This window comes from Chiloscyllium punctatum, chromosome 12 (assembly GCF_047496795.1).
Source record: "Chiloscyllium punctatum isolate Juve2018m chromosome 12, sChiPun1.3, whole genome shotgun sequence".
Lineage (NCBI taxonomy): Eukaryota > Metazoa > Chordata > Chondrichthyes > Orectolobiformes > Hemiscylliidae > Chiloscyllium > Chiloscyllium punctatum.
The window spans coordinates 49,965,820-49,985,866 of NC_092750.1; the positions used below are offsets into that span (position 1 = coordinate 49,965,820).

A 20,047-nucleotide genomic window follows, 5' to 3' on the forward strand; every position below is an offset into this window, starting at 1 on the left:
GTGTTGCTGGAAAAGCACAGGTCAGGCAGCATCCAAGGAGCAGGAGAATCGACGTTTTGGGCATAAGCCCTTCTTCAGGAATCAAAGAAGAAGGGCTTATGCCCAAAACGTCAATTCTCCTGCTCCTTTGATGCTGCCTGAGCTGCTGTGCTTTTCCAGCAACACATTTTTAATGCTAGTTCGTAAACCACTAGTTCAGCTGAAGTGAAGAGGACAGCCTGCACTACAATAAGGTTGAGACAGACTGTAAAGGAGATTGTTAGTAACCAGGAGGAAAGATCGAACAGGATGAAGTTGTTTTCTTTGGTAAAGAAGCAGCAGAAGGGAAATTTAACTGAAGTATGTAACATTATGAAAGGGCTAGTTGAAGTGGATTGGCAACAACTTCCATTAGCAGATCATCAATAACCAGGGACAAGGACTGAACATAACTGGTAACAGATTAGAAAAGAGTCAAGAGTGTTTTAAGTTATTCATTCTTTGAAGTGCCATAGCCCGCAAGGCTATGGACCGGGAGAGGAAGGTGAAATTAGACTGGGAGTTTTTGTTTTCTTGCTGTCACCGACAGAATGAAGCCATTTGGCCCATCATGTGACTAAATTTTCTACATTTCCAGTGATACTGGTTAGCAAATAAATGTTGACTTCTGCCCTTTTATTCAACTAGCACCATCGGATTTCTTACATCCACCTGAACGGATGGATGGAATTTCGGTTTAATGTCTCATCTGAGAGACAGCACGCCTAGTAATGCAAAACACACTTTAAGTGCCAGTGTCGATTATGTCCTCAATTGTCAACTAGGAATTGAATTCACAACCTTCTGACCTCAGGTGCAAGAAAACTACCATGTTGTTAATATTTACTTCGAGCAGCTCTCTCTACAGTTACAAAGCTGTTTGTACACAAACTCGATGCAGAAGCGGCACACGCCGCAACATACCCATAAAGTGCCTGAAAGTAGTGCTGAAAGACACCCTTCAACACCCATGGTTGCTTTCAATCTACTTTTAGCCCTATTAACACAGCAAAAAAAAATCAAGTTTGTCAAAGTATTTTGCTGCCCATATAAAACCGTGATGAGACGCCTGTCCGGGGACAGACCACTGGAATCAAGAAAGCTGACGGTGGAAAGTGCAACACTACTTATTTAGCAGATTATCGAGTATCCTGGTTTATTAGCGCCCAGGAACATTCATGGCAGGGTGCAATCCCACCACCACCAGCACCACAAACCCGTCCTGAACTTAATCTCTGGGGCTCACCTTTTTTCTTAAAACTGGTGACCCTGACGGGAATCAGGTCTCTTTGCCTCCCCCCCCCCGGTGTGGGAGTGAGGGCTGCTGCAGGTCCTCGCTCCTCCCCCACCCCCCCCCCAGGCCGCTCCCCGGCGTTAGTTTACAATCCAGGCCCTCCTCGGCCACCGCAGCCCGCCCACTCACTCACTCACTCACTCACTCACCGATCGAGCCAAAAAGTCCACGGCGAGTTGAGGGGGACGCCGGACTTGTCGTGATTGTTGATCTCCTCCTGGTTGAGGTGAATGGTGTCGTGCTCGGCGGCCGGCGGGGTAACCGCGCTCTCCCTCTGCTTCTCCAGCCGCTGCTGTAAATCCTCACTCGCCGGGATCGCCATTTTCAACAACAACAACAACAGCAGCCGACCGAGGCGCATGCGCAGCGCCAGCCACCTGGGCTGATGGCGTCACTCGGATTACGTCATGGTTAGGGCGGGCGTTGTTGCGGGGGGAACCCTCCGCGCGGAATGAATGGAATCCCAGGAAGGAACGGCGGGGGAGCTGTATGATGCCGTTCAGCCCGTCGTGGCTTGTGCTGGCTCCCCGAAGGAGCAATTCGCCCAAAACAGCCCCCGAAAAGTTAATGCCAGCGCCACTCCTCTACCCTGTCTCTGCAGCCCCGATGTGGAGGTGCCGCTTTTAGACTTGGGTGTACAATGTTAAAAATCAAACCACACCAGTTTATAGTCCAACAGGGTTATTTGGAAGTACAAGCTTTCGAAGCGCTGCTCCTTCATCAGGTAGCTACTGGAGAAGGATCCCAGTACGCAGAATTTATTGCAATAGATCATAGTGTTGTCTTTCATCTTTTAGAATTGGTTACAGGTTTCGATTCATTAATATGTAAATCCCAGAACTTCTTTCAAGTCACATTTCTGAGATAACTAAAGTTTCTATGAAAGAAAGTGACACCTCAGCTCAGGTAATGCATTAAAGGTATGAGGTTAGAGTCTGTATATATTCCAATCTTGAGTCAGACTGGTTCTATTTATAAAATGTCACATGGATTATTAAAAATATTGACTGCCTACAGATTGTGTGCTTTTGAACAAAATAGAATGTATTTTCAAATTCAATTTTCCAAATGCAAATTAACCCCAGAGACTTATATATGTGTGTGCTTGCATGTGAGAGAGTGAGAAAGAGAGTGTGTATATGGTGGGGGGGGGGGGCAGAAGAGGGTGTGAGTTTGCGTGTGTGTATGTGTGAATGATAGAGTGTGCGTGAGTGTGATGGAGTATATGCTTATGAGAGGGTGTGTGCTTGGGTGTGAGTAAGGGTGTGTGTGTGTGTGAGAGAGAGAGATTCGCAGACCTTTTCATGCACACACTCTCTCAGGCACACACACACCCCACACTCACACCCATGCACACTCGCACACACATTACCAAGCACACATGCATGCATACACATGCGCGCACACACACAATCGTTCCCTCTCTCTCCCACACACACACAAAATTTCTCTCTCACTCCCTCACATGCATGCACACACACATAAGTCTATGGGGTGAATTTGCATTTGCAGAATTGTATTTGAAGATACATTCTAATTTAGTCAAAAAGCACACAATCTGTAGACAGTCAATTTTTATTTTATAACCCATGTGAGAGAGGCATGGATAGGATAAATAGACAAAGCTGGGGCTGCTTTCCCTGGAGCGTTGGAGGCTGAGGGGGTGACCTTATAGAGGTTTGCAAAATAGGATAGGATAAATAGACAAAGTCTTTTCCCTGGGGTCGGGGAGTCCAGAACCAGAGGGCATAGGTTTAGGGTGAGAGGGGAAAGATATAAAAGAGAGCTCAGGGGCAACCTTTTCACACAGGGGGTGGTACATGTATGAGCTGCCAGAGGATGTGGTGGAAGCTGGTACAATTGCAACATTTAAGAGGCATTTGGATGGTATATGAATAGGAATGGTTTGGAGGGATATGGGCCGGGTGCTGGCAGGTGGGACTAGATTGGGTTGGGATATCTGGTCGGCGTGGACAGCTTGGATCGAAGGGTCTGTTTCCATGCTGTACATCTCTATGACTCTATGGCATTTTATAAATTCCTACTTTGGAAATAGAACCAGTCTGACTTAAGATTGGAATACATACAGAGTCTGACCTCACATCTTTAATGCATAGTCTGAACTGAAATGTCACCTTTTTTTATATAAGACCTTAAGTTATCTCAGGAATGTGACTAGAATTTACATATTAATGAATCAAAACCTGTAACCCATTCTAAAAGATGAAATACTCCACAGAAATTGATGTTTGTTCAATATATTGCATCAGTGTATGTTACTATCATCATGTGCTATAAATTCTGTCCTACGATCCTACTCCTCTAGCTACTTGACGAAGGAGCAGTGCTCTGAAAGCTTGTACTTCCAAATAAACCTGTTGGACAAAAAAACTGGTGTTGTGTGATTTTTAACTCTACAGCCCTGTACATTCCTCTTTTCCAGGAATAACTTCTCAGAACAGCACAACGCCAACTTCTCCCAACATTATGAAACTGTCATCCCTGGAACCAAATTCATGATTTTGTTGCACCCTTTCAAACATTCTTACATCCTGTCAAATGCAGATGGTCAAACTGGATTATATGCCTCAGTTGAGGCTAAACCAGTGCTTTATAAAATTTTTCCATAACTTCCTTGCTTTTATGCTCTATACCCTTATTCATAAAGCCCAAGATGCTTTATCAAGCATTCTCTCAATTTATCCTGCTACCTACAATGATATATGCACATTGACACTCAGGTACATATATATTCATACCTTCACAGCTTTATAATTACAAGATACCATTTATATTGCCCTGATATGTTCTTCCTACCTTAGATTTTGTTAAATTTAATCTGTCATGTTTGCCCATTTCACCAACATATCGATATCGCCTCTATAATTTTAAATCCTTCGAATGTCTGAACTATTTCCTGTTTCACCAATTTGTTCATGCCTTTAAGCCTTGTAAACAATTGACATTAAATGGCAATATCATCCACACAAGGCTAAGTGTAGTTGGTGGAGTAGGGCTTTTTTTTGGTTTGGGGCTGAAATGCACAATAGGAAAACTGGGATCTATTTGTTCATGTTATCCTCCTCTAGTGATATACATGCCCAGAAAAAAAGAGAAGTGAATTTGCATCGTGAAGAATTGGAGAAGAAGTGAAACAAATATTACTGGTGGTAAAGGTGAGTTGTTGGTACCAGAAGAATGCTATACACCTTCAGTATGGATATTCTAAATATTTACATCCAATTTTTTTTTCGTTTCTGGCCTTATAGACCATCTCTGCAGGGAGGTGTACATGTACGTGCACAAATTACTTCATCTTTCATTTTTGGAATGCAGGCAGAACTGCATTCTTGCTATCTCAGATTCCCTATGAAAATTATGATGTGCCTTCAGTTTGAAGTTATTTGCTCTGACTGAATAAAGGAACTATGGGTAGAACCTTCTTTGGTCCTGAACGGCATGGACTATGGTTAGGTTAGCATCAGAATCATCTGAGAAATTCAGCGAGGGTTATCTTGATGTTGTGAGCAACTCACTGCATCTTAGATACAACTGTTGTGCATCAAGGCAAATTTCACTAGGCAGTGAGAGTTGTCCATTATGGGAGATTATTGTTTGTTAATGTTCTTAAGTGCACATCACACATCATTAATATGCAGCTCCTATTTTACTAAACCAGCTAGACACTGGGAATTCTTGAAATGGAAATCAGGGAATGTACCTGGTGTCCTCAGCTTACTCGTGGCTGTGAAGAGCTTTCATTTTGCTCAATACTAAACGGCATCTCAGGGCATGATCAATAGGCAGCCTTCAACTATGGACATTTGCCAACTACTCAGGATCCTCTCTGACCCACTTCGAACTACTTATGAAGCTCAGATCTGCATTTCAGGACAAACCAGCAACTGGCATTGAAAGGCTGCTGCAAGTACATTTTGTACACAAAAACAGGCACCCTTCTATAGGTTGGACTATGCTGCATCTCAAACATCTCGCTAGCTCTCATAGCATTTACTCACCTGGTGCTTGCCTTCATACTTGCTGCGTCCCTGCATTGCTTTGCTTTGCCTTGAATGCCTAATAGTTCAGCTAAACAACTAGGCAGCTATTTCAGTATCCCACCTGCACCATGAGCCAGCTGCTTATATGGCAAACGCACTGAATGTGCAGCAAGCAAGCAGTCATGTCTCGATGTCTTAGGGGAGTACTCCTCATGGAAGTCAGTGAGAGATACCCGGTACAGTAGGTCACGGGCAGCTTTCCATATCAATTCATGAGATTGGTCATGGTCAGGAATCCGATCAGGGTGTTCTCAGTCAAGAGATATACCTCTGCAGTCCAGGGAAGGGGGTTACTGTCAGTCCTGGAGCTCCAAAGCAGTCAATCTGGCAAGTAGGGGCTTGGAATGATGGGTCAGTCTATCTGGTCTATCCAGAAAAATGATGTAGAAAGGAATGTTTGGGGGGAGCAAGGGTGGACGGCCACTGAAGGAGGAACTGGGGTGAGGGGTGGGAGGGGGTGGGGAATAGGGAGATGATAAGTGTGAAGAGGGGGCACAACTGTGTTTGTAAAAGGGGGAATAAAGTAACACATGGATGGGAAGGTTGTCATGAAGGAGGGGATTTGTCCAGAGGAGCAACCTGTTTTCAAGAGGGGTACAGTGTATGACTATACCCAGCATGGCCATCTCAATATGCCACGTGCTGGGGTGTGGGAGGGGGAGAAGTTTAGGTAGTTGCAGGCTCATGTAGGAGAAAGCGAGGACTGCAGATGCTGAAGAGTCAGAGTTGAAAAGTGTGGCGCTGGAAAAAGCACAGCAGGTCAAGCAACATCTGGGAAGTAGGAGAGTCGACGTTTTGTGCATAAGACCATCAGGAATGTGGAGGGGAAGGGGACTGAGAGATAAATAATGAGGCCTGGGGGTGGGGCTAGGGGAAAGGTAGGTGGGATGGTGATAGGTGGATGCAGGTGAGGGGAGTTGCAAAGCCCATGGTGTTTATCGGAAGGGCTATCAGAAAGGAAGTTTGTTCGTTTGGTGTCTCATCAACATATGAAGGTGGACGCAATAAGGCAATGGCCAAAAGATGTTCACTGTTGCTTTCCATCATGCTGAAAATTGAAACTATGCAGTGTGAAAGAAGATGGCTGCAACCATACCCAGAATGGCGGGGGGGTAGGTGACTTGATATGTGAGGGAGCAGCCTGCAAACCTACCAAAGGTAGCCTTCAGAGGGCAACTACACACCTGTGAGGTCCCTCATCACTGGTGATCACAGCATTGGCTCCCTGTGTGCAGCTCACGTCCCTGCCCCAGACATTGGTGACCACTTAATTCACAACAAAATTCTTATACACAGAGACCAGAGAAAGTATAGAGATGTTTGACCAAGAAGGGTAATGTGGCAGTCGAACTATGTTTTGTTCATCTTGGTTCCACATACAACAGCAAACTGTCACTACAGATATTGATCCACTGTATATCCCAAATAGACATGAAATTCAATATCTCAGTGGCACACAATTACATTCAGGCTAGATAGAGACTCACTCAATGAAGTGTATTGTAAAATCATTTGAATTAGCCCAAATGTGATATTTCATTAGGGTACTCTGTCACCTGTACCACCAAAATGCGCTCAAAAGGCTTTTGAACTTTACTTCCTTCCCCTTACTTATTAGTCTTGTCTCAAGTTCCACAGTTGGGATGAAGGGTGTTTTCTATCCAAACCAGATTTGTTATTACACATGTCTGAGCAGGTGGAACTTGAACCCAAGCCTCCTACTTCAAAGGTAGGAATACTACCACTGCACCACAAGACAGCTTACTTGATGGCAGATTCTGTTGGCTCTGGAAGTGTGCTCAGACCACCCTGGGGACATCTGTGCTTTGGCAGTTTGGATTTTATTTTTCTGACATCAATGTTGAAATGATGCAGAGAAGCTTGATGTTATTAAAAGAAAACATGCAGTATGCACATCATAAATCAAGGCATAGGGTACAAAAACAAGACAGTTATAATGAACATTTATAAAACACTTATTCAGTCTCAACTAGAGTATTATGTCCAATGCTGGCCACTGTACTTTAGGAAAGGTGTGAAGATTTTAAAGATTATGTAGAAAATATTCAGAAAAGTAGTACCAGAGATGAGAGACTTCCATTATGACTGATTGCAGAAGCTGAGATTCTTCACTTTAAAGAAGGTACAAGGGGGATTTGATATCGTGTTCAAAATCTAAAATGCCTTAACAGATTAGATAGAGAGAAACATTGCCTTTGATGGAGAAATCAAAAATTGAGGGCACAGACTTAAGGTGATTGACAAAAGACCAAAGGTGACATGCAAAAACATTTCTTATTTACTGATTTCTTAAAATTTGGGGTGCACTGCCCAATAATGTTTTGGAGGCAGATTCAGTTGTAGCTTTCGAAAGGAGGCAGATTCAATTATAGCATTAGCAACTGACAAAAAAAAAATCAGGACTACATGAGACTAAGACAAGTGGCATTGTAATACTAACCAGGGCTAAGGTGAGAAAAGTAAGGATGTTAAGTTTTATAACTCATGTTCAAGTCCCACCTGCTCCAGAGGTGTGTAAGAACATCTCTGAACAAGTTGCTTCGTAATTATCTAAAATTTCATTCAGTGAGTTAAAAACCCTTTTTTGGTTTGGTGTGCGACAAAGGTATATGGTATCTGATTATCTCACATGACCAGCATAATGGTACAATAATGAGCCTTTGCAGAATTAAGTGCACAGCATTTGTACAACAGATGCTGAAGCTAACTCTTCAGCCACACGAGGACATCTCAACATCTACAGATGTTATCTTGTTGAAATCAGGTAAATGCAACAACCGCACCCATCTCTGAGATTAAAGAAGGATGCAGGCTTTGTTTCTGGCTATAAATCCTGCTGCTAAATGACATGTTAAGCAAAAGGGAAACAACGTGACACTTCTGCACAGTAAAGCAGCACGATAAATTTATTAAATACACTGATCATTGTTCTTATTTTTTGATGTGGTTCTATCAATTTATTCAACCAAACATTATGTTCTTGCTTCAGTGCATTTTAATAGTAAAATGTTGTCATTAAAGATAAACTTTGGAAACCATTGCATGAAATTGTAATTAAAAGTAAAAGATAGAACCCAACACAGATATTCGAAAGTTTGGAAAGGTGCAAAACTGATATTGCAATGTCAATGTTACTTTCAGAAAACCAGAGAGGTAAAGAAAGTTTTTTTTTGCTTCAGGATAAAAGGGAAATCAAGGAAATGGTGAAGGATAATAATGGAAATGTAATCAGTAAATAACTCAGTATAATGGTAGGCGACTAATTCTCGAATGTTGCATGTGTTGATATGGGGACTGTAAACTACCAATGATTTAAATCTACTACAGTGATTGCTGGTAGCACCATCCATACAGAAGTATATGTTGGGAGGTTTTCATTAAGAAGGGCGGTAAAGACAAGCTAGGGAACTATAGACCGGTGAACCTGACCTCGGTGGTGGGCAAGTTGATGGAGGGAATCCTGAGGGAGTGGATGTACATGTATTTGGAAAGGCAAGGACTGATTAGGGATAGTCAACATGGCTTTGTGTGTGGGAAATCATGTCTCACAAACTTGATTGAGTTTTTTGAAGGAGTAACAAAGAGGATTGATGAGGGCAGAGCAGTAGATGTGATCTATAAGGGCTTCAGTAAGGCGTTCGACAAGGTTCCCCATGGGAGACTGATTAGCAAGGTTAGATCTCATGGAATAAAGGGACAACCAGCCATTTTGATACAGAACTGGCTCAAAAATAGAAGACAGAGGGTGGTGGTGGAGTGTTGTTTTTCAGACTGGAGGCCTGTGACTAGTGGAGTGCCACAAGGATCGGTTCTGAGTCCTCTAATGAGGTACAGTTAGTAAGTTTGTAGATGACACCAGAATTGGAGGTATAGTGGACAGCGAAGAGGGATACCTCAGATTACAACAGGATCTTGACCAGATGGGCCAATGGGCTGAGAAGTGGCAGATGGAGTTTAATTCAGATAAATGCGAGGTGCTGCATTTTGGAAAAGCAAATCTTAGCAGGACTTATACACTTAATGGTAAGGTCCTAGGGACTGTTGCTGAACAAAATGACCTTGGAGTGCAGGTTCATAGCTCCTTGAAAGTGGAGTCGCAGGTAGATAGGATAGTGAAGAAGGCATTTGGTATGCTTTCCTTTATTGGTCAGAGTATTGAGTACAGGAGTTGGGAGGTTATGTTGCGGCTGTACAGGACACTGGTTAGGCCACTGTTGGAATATTGCATGCAATTCTGGTCTCCTTCCTATCGGAAAGATGTTGTGAAACTCGAAAGGGTTCAGATAAGATTGACAAGGATGTTGCCAGGGTTGGCAGATCTGAGCTATAGGGAGAGGCCGAACAGGCTGGGGCTGTTTTCCCTGGAGCATTGGAGGCTGAGAGGTGACCTTATCGAGGTTTACAAAATAGGATAGGATAAATAGACAAAGTCTTTTCCCTGGGGTTGGGGAGTCCAGAAGTAGAGGGCATAGGTTTAGGGTGAGAGGGGAAAGATATAAAAGAGAGCTGAGGGGCATCCTTTTCACGCAGGGCGTGGTACGTGTATGCTATGAGCTGCCAGAGGATGTGGTGGAAGCTGGTACAATTGCAATATTTAAGAGGCATTTGGATGGGTATATGAATAGGAAGGATTTGGAGGGATATGGGCCGGGTGCTGGCAGGTGGAACTAGATTGGTTTGGGATATCTGGTTGGCATGGACAGGTTGGATCGAAGGGTCTGTTTCCATGCTGTACATCTCTATGACTCTATGACTCTATATAGTTGCAGCCTCATGAATAGCTGCTATTGGACATATTAATGCTGTTGTGACATCCATACACACACTGGATGTGGAATCACTGAATACATTTACCTAAAGTGGAATTTAATTCCAGTAGACTGCGACCATTGCCTGTTCTGTTCTCCCCACTCTTTCACGAAGCTGGGCTGATTAGCCAGTGAATTTGAGAAAGGTAGAGGTATTTGAGGAAAAAAAATAAAGCAGAGTAATAATCTGATCAAAAAACACATCGGGAAGAATAATAAAGAACGAAACAAAATGAATGACAGTGAATAGTGTTAAATATCCACTGAGACCAGTCTAAAGCTGATGTATTTCATGGAATCACTCAGCTGCTGTGAATATCACAATTGCCAAGTATTATTACAAGAGATTATCACTGAGGTGACATGTTAAGCAACAGGATTTCTAGTCAGGTTTCTTGCATGCTCATTAACAAGCACATGGTGATTTCCATTAGAGATGTGTTCGAAATCTGTGTTAGCATTAGGCTCAGCCACGGGTCTCTAGGGTTCAAGTACCTCCTGTCCCAAAGATCTCCCATGATGTGCCTGAACATGTTGATTATAAATTAGGCTTAGCTAAGGGCAGTAGAAGATTAGAATTTTAAATTATGACGTGGAGATTCTGGTGTTGGACAGGAGTGGACAAAGTCAGAAGTCACACGACATCAGATTATAATCCAATCTTTCGAAAAGCAGCCCCTTTTCCTCACAGGCTTAGATCTGTTTCAGATATGCTGCCTACTCACCAAAGCACAGGTGGAACTTTGGTGTTAGTGGAGCAGTCTTGATGTCCTTTCCCACTTTGATTGTTGTTCAGGCCCAAATTAGAGAACTGAGAATTCGATTTCACCCTGATTTGTAAAACAATTTTAAGTAATATCTGGTTAACAGTGCAGAGAGGAACTGTGTTGATTTTCCAGTGTGCCATGCATCATTAGAGGTTACATTTTTCAGTTAGAAAGAATATCATTCAAAATTACACTCAGGTAGCATGCTTACAGTTGATAACCGTCTAGCTGTTTAACACCTGACACTATTTTAATCCTCGGTTTAAATTCTCATTTGCAACAATTGTGTTTACAGCACTTTTAACATCTCACACATTAAGTCAAACACTGCAAGAAAATGCAGAGAATAACAATGACCAACAGACAGCAATGTGAACCCTATGGCAAGGCAGCCATTGATCTCACAGGAAGTGTACCAAAAGCCTAAGATTTCCGTCATTAGGAATTTGTGTGTTTGTCTTTCACTCTCTAGTTCTTTCCTTGTCTCTGTCTTAATTCATTGCCCACCCCTTTCATCTCTTCTGCACAGCTCAATAACTTCATGTAATTGTTTTTGTATATGCAGAATTATTGCAGGTTTTGATGATTGGTGAGAAACTGTTTCTACTGGAAATGGTGACAGTGACCAGAGATTTAAAATAATTGACAAAACAACATAAAATAATATTTGTTTAAGCAGCTTGTTGTCATGATCCAGAATCCACAGCGGGTGGAAACAGTTTCAATGGTAACATTTGAAAATGAACCAAGCTCAAATAGCTCAGTTGGGAAGAGTGTTAGACTAAAGATCTAAAGGTGTGTGGTTCAATGCTGGGCTTTGGCAAAATAAGAAGCATTCATTTAGCCCTTGTGTGGTACAGTGCTAGTGTCTCTACCCCATGGACTTGGAGGCCTGGGTTCAAGTTCTATCTGTTCCCGAGGTGTGTAATAACCTCTCTGAACAGGTTGATTAGAAAATAGGTCAGAAGGAAAAATAAGGCTAAGTTAGAACATAGAACATAGAACATAGAACAATACAGCACAGAACAGGCCCTTCGGCCCACGATGTTGTGCCGAACTTCTATCCTAGATTAAGCACCCATCCATGTACCTATCCAAATGCCGCTTAAAGGTCGCCAATGAATCTGACTCTACCACTCCCTCGGGCAGCGCATTCCATGCCCCCACCACTCTCTGGGTAAAGAACCCACCCCTGACATCTCCCCTATACCTTCCACCCTTCACCTTAAATTTATGTCCCCTTGTAACACTCTGTTGTACCCGGGGAAAAAGTTTCTGACTGTCTACTCTATCTATTCCTCTGATCATCTTATAAACCTCGATCAAGTCACCCCTCATCCTTCGCCGTTCCAACGAGAAAAGGCCGAGAACTCTCAACCTATCCTCGTACGACCTGCTCTCCATTCCAGGCAACATCCTGGTAAATCTTCTCTGCACCCTCTCCAAAGCTTCCACATCTTTCCTAAAGTGAGGCGACCAGAACTGCACACAGTACTCCAAATGTGGCCTAACCAAAGTCCTGTACAGCTGCAACATCACCTCACGACTCTTGAATTCAATCCCTCTGCTAATGAACGATAATACTCCATAGGCCTTCTTACAAACTCTATCCACCTGAGTGGCAACCTTCAAAGATCTATGTACATAGACCCCAAGATCCCTCTGTTCCTCCACCTGACCAAGAACCCTACCATTAACCCTGTATTCCGCATTCTTATTTGTTCTTCCAAAATGGACAACCTCACACTTGGCAGGGTTGAACTCCATCTGCCACTCCTCAGCCCAGCTCTGCATCATATCTAAGTCCCTCTGCAGCCGACAACAGCCCTCCTCACTGTCCACAACTCCACCTATCTTTGTATCATCTGCAAATTTACTGACCCACCCTTCGACTCCCTCCTCTAAGTCATTAATAAAAATTACAAACAGCAGAGGACCCAGAACTGATCCCTGCGGAACTCCACTTGTAACTGGACTCCATGCTGAATATTTACCATCTACCACCACTCTCTGTGGGGAAATAGTAAAATAGTAGGACTAATTAACTAGTTACAACAGGCTGAATGGCTTTATCATGATTCTACTATCTCTGTTTGACATTTTTATTCTCTTTTACCTTTTTGTACACGGTTTCTTATGGAGCCTGTATGTGATATTTTCTACTGTCTCAGAATAACTTTCACACCCCGATTTCTCTGAAGTTGTGCAGTACATTGCATTGCTTCTGATCCAACTATGCCTGACCTCAGTAAATCAAGATGTGGATGTGCTGGTGTTGTGCTGGGATGGACAAAGTCAGACGTCACATGACACCAGGTTATAGTCCAACAGGTTTATTTGAAATTACAAGCTTTCAGAGTGCTGCCTCTTCATCTGAAAGCAAGTAGCAGATCTGTTCGTGGATTGGTAATCAGCTATTGTTGACAAAGGTCATCAGCCTGGCAACAACATTGTGGTTGGCTCTTGGCTTGTGGATGCAAATAATATTGCCATAAACCACTGACTGCCAGAGGGGAGGTAGAAAGCCAATTTATTTTCTCTCATCATTGTCAGTAAAACTGATGTTTTTAGCCAATATGGCAGATGGTTTATCATTTATGAACCAGTCGCTTAAAATGACCAATATTGGCGGACGTTGTAAGATGTCTGAAAGAGGAGGTAATGTATTCCTCTACAGTCAAAAATACTTGAATCTGAAGAAAGCCAGTTTATCTTCCCTCACCATTTGCTATAAGATGATGCTTTTAATCAATAAGTCAAATATTTTGTAATTTGTAATTCAGTTGCTCTGTGCCTTTTGCAAGCAAGTGAAAAGTACCTGGAGATGAGAAATTGAAGAACAGCTAGTCCTGACATCTCAGCAAACCCTGTGGATAGGGGCCAATGATCTGCCTCCCAGTTATTTACCTCCAGCAATAACACCAGTGTTTATTTCACTCCCTGACTGTGCCTTGCTGTATGTATATGTAGGGAAGGTTTTATAAGCAAGTTAGAGTTTTAAGTTATTGGGGTTATACGTTGACAGTTCATAACCATTTTACCGTTAATTAGGATGTATTTATTTGTAATCAATAGTAACTCTTGTTAAGTATAGAAGCCTGCTGTATGTTAACCTGGGTCTAAACAGATAGGTAAATTGGAGAATTTTTGCACACTTTGGCACAGTCTTTAAATTTTGTGATGACTCCAGGAATAGTAGTGCTTGATTTCTAACATACTATCCCAGTCATGGGTAACAGAGTACTTTACATTACCAGTTATGTTGAAATTGCTAAATAATTTGCTTTCTGGATGAGCTGCCACATTTTTTGGACATTGAAACAATTTGTTCAATGTCATCATTTTATAATTTTAGCCTTTAATATTACAACATTTGAAAAATGTTACAGAAAATTGAACATTGCTATCTCAGTAATCTGAAGGCAGCTTCCTAATTGTTTAATCTATAGGTCCACTACCTTCCTATAAATGTTAATCCCAATCAGAGAATTTAATGACAGATTGAAAATGATGATCTCAATAGACATTACAATTATTATATTATTCACAGTTTGGATAATAGTTTGATGCAAAGCATGTCAAAATCTTTTTACAGCATTCCAGCTTGAATTTTTGCACCCGGGTCAAGAATGCTGTGTTGGGAAAATTCCCAGCTTTGCAAACTTAATACAGGAGGAAGTGCCTAATTTTCATTCCCAGGCAATTGTCATCTGTGAACATAGTTAAGACACTGCCATTGGAAAGAATTCTCTCTCTCTCTATTTCTCTCCCTCCACTCCCACCACCTCAAAAGAGTTCAAGAGACACGCACAGAGACTGAGGAGGCAGGGGGTTGTGGGAATTATGAAGTGGCATAAGTTGGCATGGATTGACATGGTAGTATGTGTGGAGGTCAGCTGTGGGAAAGCCTGTCTCATTCATCCAGCACTTCGTTGCTACCCCCACTTGCCTCCTCCCATATTACCCATGCAAAAGCTGAATCTGTGTGTAGCTATCTCCATGAACCACAGATGTGCAAAATACAACTTAACACTCTTCCCACCTCCCAGATAAAATGATAGGTTTGGGTTTGGGAACTGGAATATGGCTGACTTGGAACCCTTATCCATCATTACAAAATTCAGGCCTGTCTACGTAATTTTATGTGTCTGCTAATTGCAGTTGCTTGGCTCGTGCATGTTTCAAACAAATAATTTTTAAACATGTCCTTAGACTCAACACTTTTCAGATATTCTTAAATGATACAGACCATTGTGCAAAATATATGTCATTTATTTTCATTGAATTTCTTGGAACATATAATCAAACATACTTAGCTAACTGGATTCAGAGCAGATATAGAAGCCTAAACTGGGCATCCATGAGATTTTTGGGCTATGAGCAGTAGAACTCTATTCAACCACAATCATTAACCACATGGTCCAACCCATCCATCATTATACAATTACTATCAATCCAGATGGAGAATCCCAATTCAATTAGAAGTGTGCAGGAGAGTGTGTCACGAGCGTCATCATACAACCTAAAAATGAGATGAGAGCCTTGTGAGACTATAATATGGAAAAATATGCATGCAAAACAGTGAAGCAGCATGAAATACACAGAACAAAGTGATTGCACATCCACTGGACCAGATCAGAACTCTGCACTTCCTGATGTGTCCAGCAGCGAATGGTGATGAACACTTAAAGAACCAAGAGAAGGGAGCTCAATGAAGACATCCATCCTCAAGATGGGGGAGTTAGCAGGTGAAATTAAAAGACAAGATTGAATAATTTACAATAATCGTTAGCCAGAAGTGAATGGTCCATCTTTGCTTCTTAAGGTTCCTCAGTTTCACAAATACCAGCTTTCAGCCAATTCGATTCAATCCATGTGATTCCAAGATACAATGAACACACTGAAATCGTCTATCAAACCATTGCTTCTCTACATTCCTGTCCTGTTTGAAGACATTCTTTAAAACCGACCTCTGACCACACATTTTGGTTCCTCCACATGATAGCTTTTTCTTTAACTTGATGCCAGTTATTTTTGGTTATGTCTGTGTGGAGTACTTTTGAGACATTATTGCATGGTAAAGAACTATATAGTGCAAATTGTCATGGCAATGTTTCGAACCTTGGGATATAACAGATAATGTTACGGATGCCTTTTCACCATTATTCAACTGAATGGAATGAGTACTGAATACAAGCCGGACTTAGTGGACTGTATTGTAAATACTCCTGTTATTTATTCACATAGAAAAGCTCTTACAGGAAATCTCTGCTCTAGCATCTTTCACTTAAAGTCTGAATACTTTTTCCAGTAGATTATTCTACTTGTTAGTGTCAAATGTTACCTACTTTAGTTTGGGCCAATTTGCCCAACAGGTACAAGCAACAACAGTAACACTTTTCTACATAGATTAGCCACGGTTATCTAATTTTAAGACAAGTATCTACAACTGCTACAGTTTTAAAGGAAGACAAAAAAAGTGTTCAAAGATGCATTTGTTCTGCAATTACAGGATTGAATTCAGTTCCAGGCAGACAAAATTCTGGTCACATTGTGGAACACCTGCCTGACAACTTTTAGTTTATTTGTTTCAGACCAACTTCAGGCATGTCTGGATACATGCAACCACAGGACTGTTTCCCAGAAGTTACATACGCCAATGTTTCCAGGGTGAGAAGAGGCCTGCAGTTGATCTCTCAATACTTAAATTAAGTTTAAAAGTCTCTTGTGCACTTTGCAGACAACGTGTGACATTAAGTGGCAATAACCCTCCATGCAACGTCATCCCATACATTATTGCCTCTGGGGAGCTTCATTTCACTTCTTCCCAGAGTCACGTTGGACCTAGAATTCTAGATTTATGTGATCAATTTACAGAATACTGAGAGTTCTGGATAGAGTGGACATGAAGAAGATGTTTCCATTAGTAAGAATAATTAGGACCTGACAGTATATCCTTTGAGTGAAGGGATGACTCGAGAGAACTGAGATGAGGAGTAATGTTTTCAGCCAGAGAATGGTAAATCTGTGGAATACATTGCTGCAAAAAGCTACGAAGGCGAGGGCATTGAATTTAAGATGGAGACAGACAGGTTGTTGATTAATATGGGGATCAAAAGTAATGGGGAGAAGGCAGGAGAATGTGATTGAGAAGCATTTCAGCCTTGATCGAATAGTGGAGCAGACTTGATGGGCCAATTCTATTCTTATATCTTATGGTCTTATGATTGTGGGGAACCTGAAATCACTTTACACAGTATTAAAACTGTACCTTAAATTAAATATGTCAGCATATTTGAACAGAAAAATGATCCTATATATACAATTTGTAACCTAATCATACAAATGCAAAACCATGAAATGAAAAACTATACTTGGTAAATTTTTATGAGACTTTTTTAATGAAATTGTTATTTTGTAGATTACAGAATATAAAGACAATGTTTTTTTTCAAGTTCTATGCATTTGGAATTTCATATAAAGTGTTTTAAAAATTTCAAGCTAGACCCCAAAGTTATATGTCAACGTTGTCTGCTTATATACAACCATAGTTTTATTCTTACACAGATGCCCAAAAGTCCAATCCTAATCAAGTATTTTTTAAGGTAGAGCTGATGTATATTTCTGCACTTTCGATGAAGATTAGGTCTGTACAGTGCAGTCTTTTAAATCCTACTACATGGCCTCTCTGAGCTTTCAACATGAGTAAGAATCCACATTTATAATAAATGTGCTCTGTGGGACCTTAACAGCTAATGAAAAGGATGAGTGAATTATACTCTGGAGAATATTTAACATCAGCACATAATGAAATATTAAATCTGGATAGAGTTGATTCCGCCCTACCTTTGCAATACTGTACATGATGGCGAATAATGTAATCTTAGTAAATGGACAACAGGGTGAAGTGGCAAATAGATATTTATTTTTGAGCTTCTCCATGTCGATAAAAGGTTGAATGTGCACAATTACTGAGATGCAAATACCAAAAACTGTCAACATATAGTTATATATATTTAATTATTCTAATGGTTGAGATTCTTACAATGTGTTCTAAATTTACTTTGCATTTCAATATAAAACTGAAATTTTATTCAGAAAGTTGATTTCAAAGGTTTATTCTATTTTTTAATATATTCTTTGGTGAAGTAATGAATATGAAGAAATTGAGCAGTGAGTAGAAGCATTATATTTGCTCTACCAAAACAAAATCAAGCTCGTTATGAAAAAAAAACTCAGTTTTCAGTTTCTAATTTAAAAAAAAACCCACAGAAATGGACATTTATGATGGCTTAAAGCTGTGGTGGAACCCACATTAATTCATACATGAGGAACTGGATTAAATGCTTGCATTTAATTTTTATTCAATCCTACAACTATTGTTTGTACTTGTGCTTAAATTGTTTCAGTGCAAATGTAAGGGGTTAATGTAAATGGTCAGTAATTTAACTAATGATGTCATCAAAACATAGAAAGGATAATATGAGAGTGAGTCTGAGATGGAGATGCAGTAGAAGCAGCATTCTGAATTAGACTATAGTAATATGTACAGTGTGAATAAGTAGTTGGAATCATTTTACTGAACCCACATTATTGGTAAACTGCAGCAGATAAGACAACCAACCAGTTCAACACTGTAGGAGGCAGGGAAAAGCTGAGCCTTAAAGACAGATTGGACCATGGTTCAGATCTTAAGAACTTTATATCAGTATTTTTCAATGAAGTCAGCCATTTTACCCCAGAGAACACAGGAAGAACAAACCTAGCCGTAAAATTTTGTAAACAAAAGATCTAAAGAAAATTACTTTTTGCAAAATGGAAAAATGATTTTAAACAAACTAGAAGTCAGAGGTTGGGGAACTGAATTGGAGAACAAACAAAAAGTCGCAGTCAGAATCTTGCTTTTTGAATTTGTACATTATTTGCTCCTTTGTAAAATGATTTAAATTAAATCTATAGTTATGCTTCCACTTTTGCAACATAAGCATTACGTGTTTTTCTTCAGATGTGCATTGATATCAAATATAGGTCCAAATCTGATTTTAGAGTCAATTGAAGTCAGGTAGCATGAGATCACCTTCAGGTGGCTTTCCTTCACTGAATCTGCCTGGGATCCAGAGATTCTTGCAATCTAGATACAAAGCAAATACATGGACCACATGAAATAATGACTAAAAAAAAATGGCATGGAGTTTCTTTCTGCCCAGAATGCATTTTAAACTGTCACTTTTGCTGAAGTAAATTTACATGCATGTTTCCAACTAAACATTTTAACATAAACCTAACATCTCCTCTGAATTATTGCAAACAAGTAAGGAGCTTGAACTCTGCATTTACTAGTATCTCAGAAGCGTGTCTTGCCAGGAACCGACTGATTTAATACTCAGCCTTACTTTCTATTTGATTTCACTTGTCGTCTTTGATCTATCAGCAGTACAAAACTAGGGCAGAATATTGCACACTTACATGATGAATGAGCTCTCCAGAATGGAGTTGGGGGAGGAATCCACAGCTGGATCAAAATACTGTACACAAGCATGAGTAGTATAGTTTCAATCAATGAGTGGAAATGAGAAAACCTTTCCAACAAATCCAGAGTCAGGTATGGCTGCTCTCTCACCCTCATCCTGTTTGTGTATTGTGTAGAACGCTCTTGCTGAGTCCATCAGGAAATATGTGGGATAAGAGGGATGACTATTCCAGGCATGGCATCCATTCAGGTTAAAGCTTCCCAATGCAGGGATGATGTCATCGTCTTCTGTTTGGTTGGGTCAGTCACAGAACCATTGAACAATAGAAACGTGATGGCACCGAATGTGGACTTCCACTCCATGTGTCTGCATTGGCTGCACTGGTCGCTAATTCTAAACCTTCTTTCCAGTACCTGGTTCATGGCTTTGCAGATTACAGTGCTTCCAGTGCCAATCGAGGTTTCTTGCAAGTGCCTTGATGGTTTCTGACTCAGCCCCCAACTTGGGCAGCAAACTCTACACATCCTCATGTCCCCTCCTCTGTTTTAAGTAAAACAATCCTAGGCTATCCAATCTTTGCCCATACCTGCAAATTTCAAGCTTGGCA

At 41.0% G+C, this 20,047-nt stretch overlaps 1 protein-coding gene across 2 annotated transcripts in view; it reads right to left on the reverse strand.

The window, feature by feature from the left end:
* eif4e3 (eukaryotic translation initiation factor 4E family member 3) overlaps window positions 1-1,676 on the reverse strand; it is an 84,173-nt gene extending 82,497 nt beyond the window's left edge. The window contains exon 1 of one of the 2 annotated variants that reach the window (XM_072582580.1): window positions 1,462-1,571. Coding sequence is in view for 1 of the 2 variants with exons in the window: in XM_072582577.1 (XP_072438678.1) it covers window positions 1,462-1,673 (212 nt within the window). In the remaining variant the exon portion in view is untranslated. Of the gene's footprint in view, window positions 1-1,461 lie in introns of both variants that reach the window. The other variant, XM_072582577.1, reaches the window with a different exon arrangement.
* Between the last annotated feature and the right edge of the window lie 18,371 nt (window positions 1,677-20,047).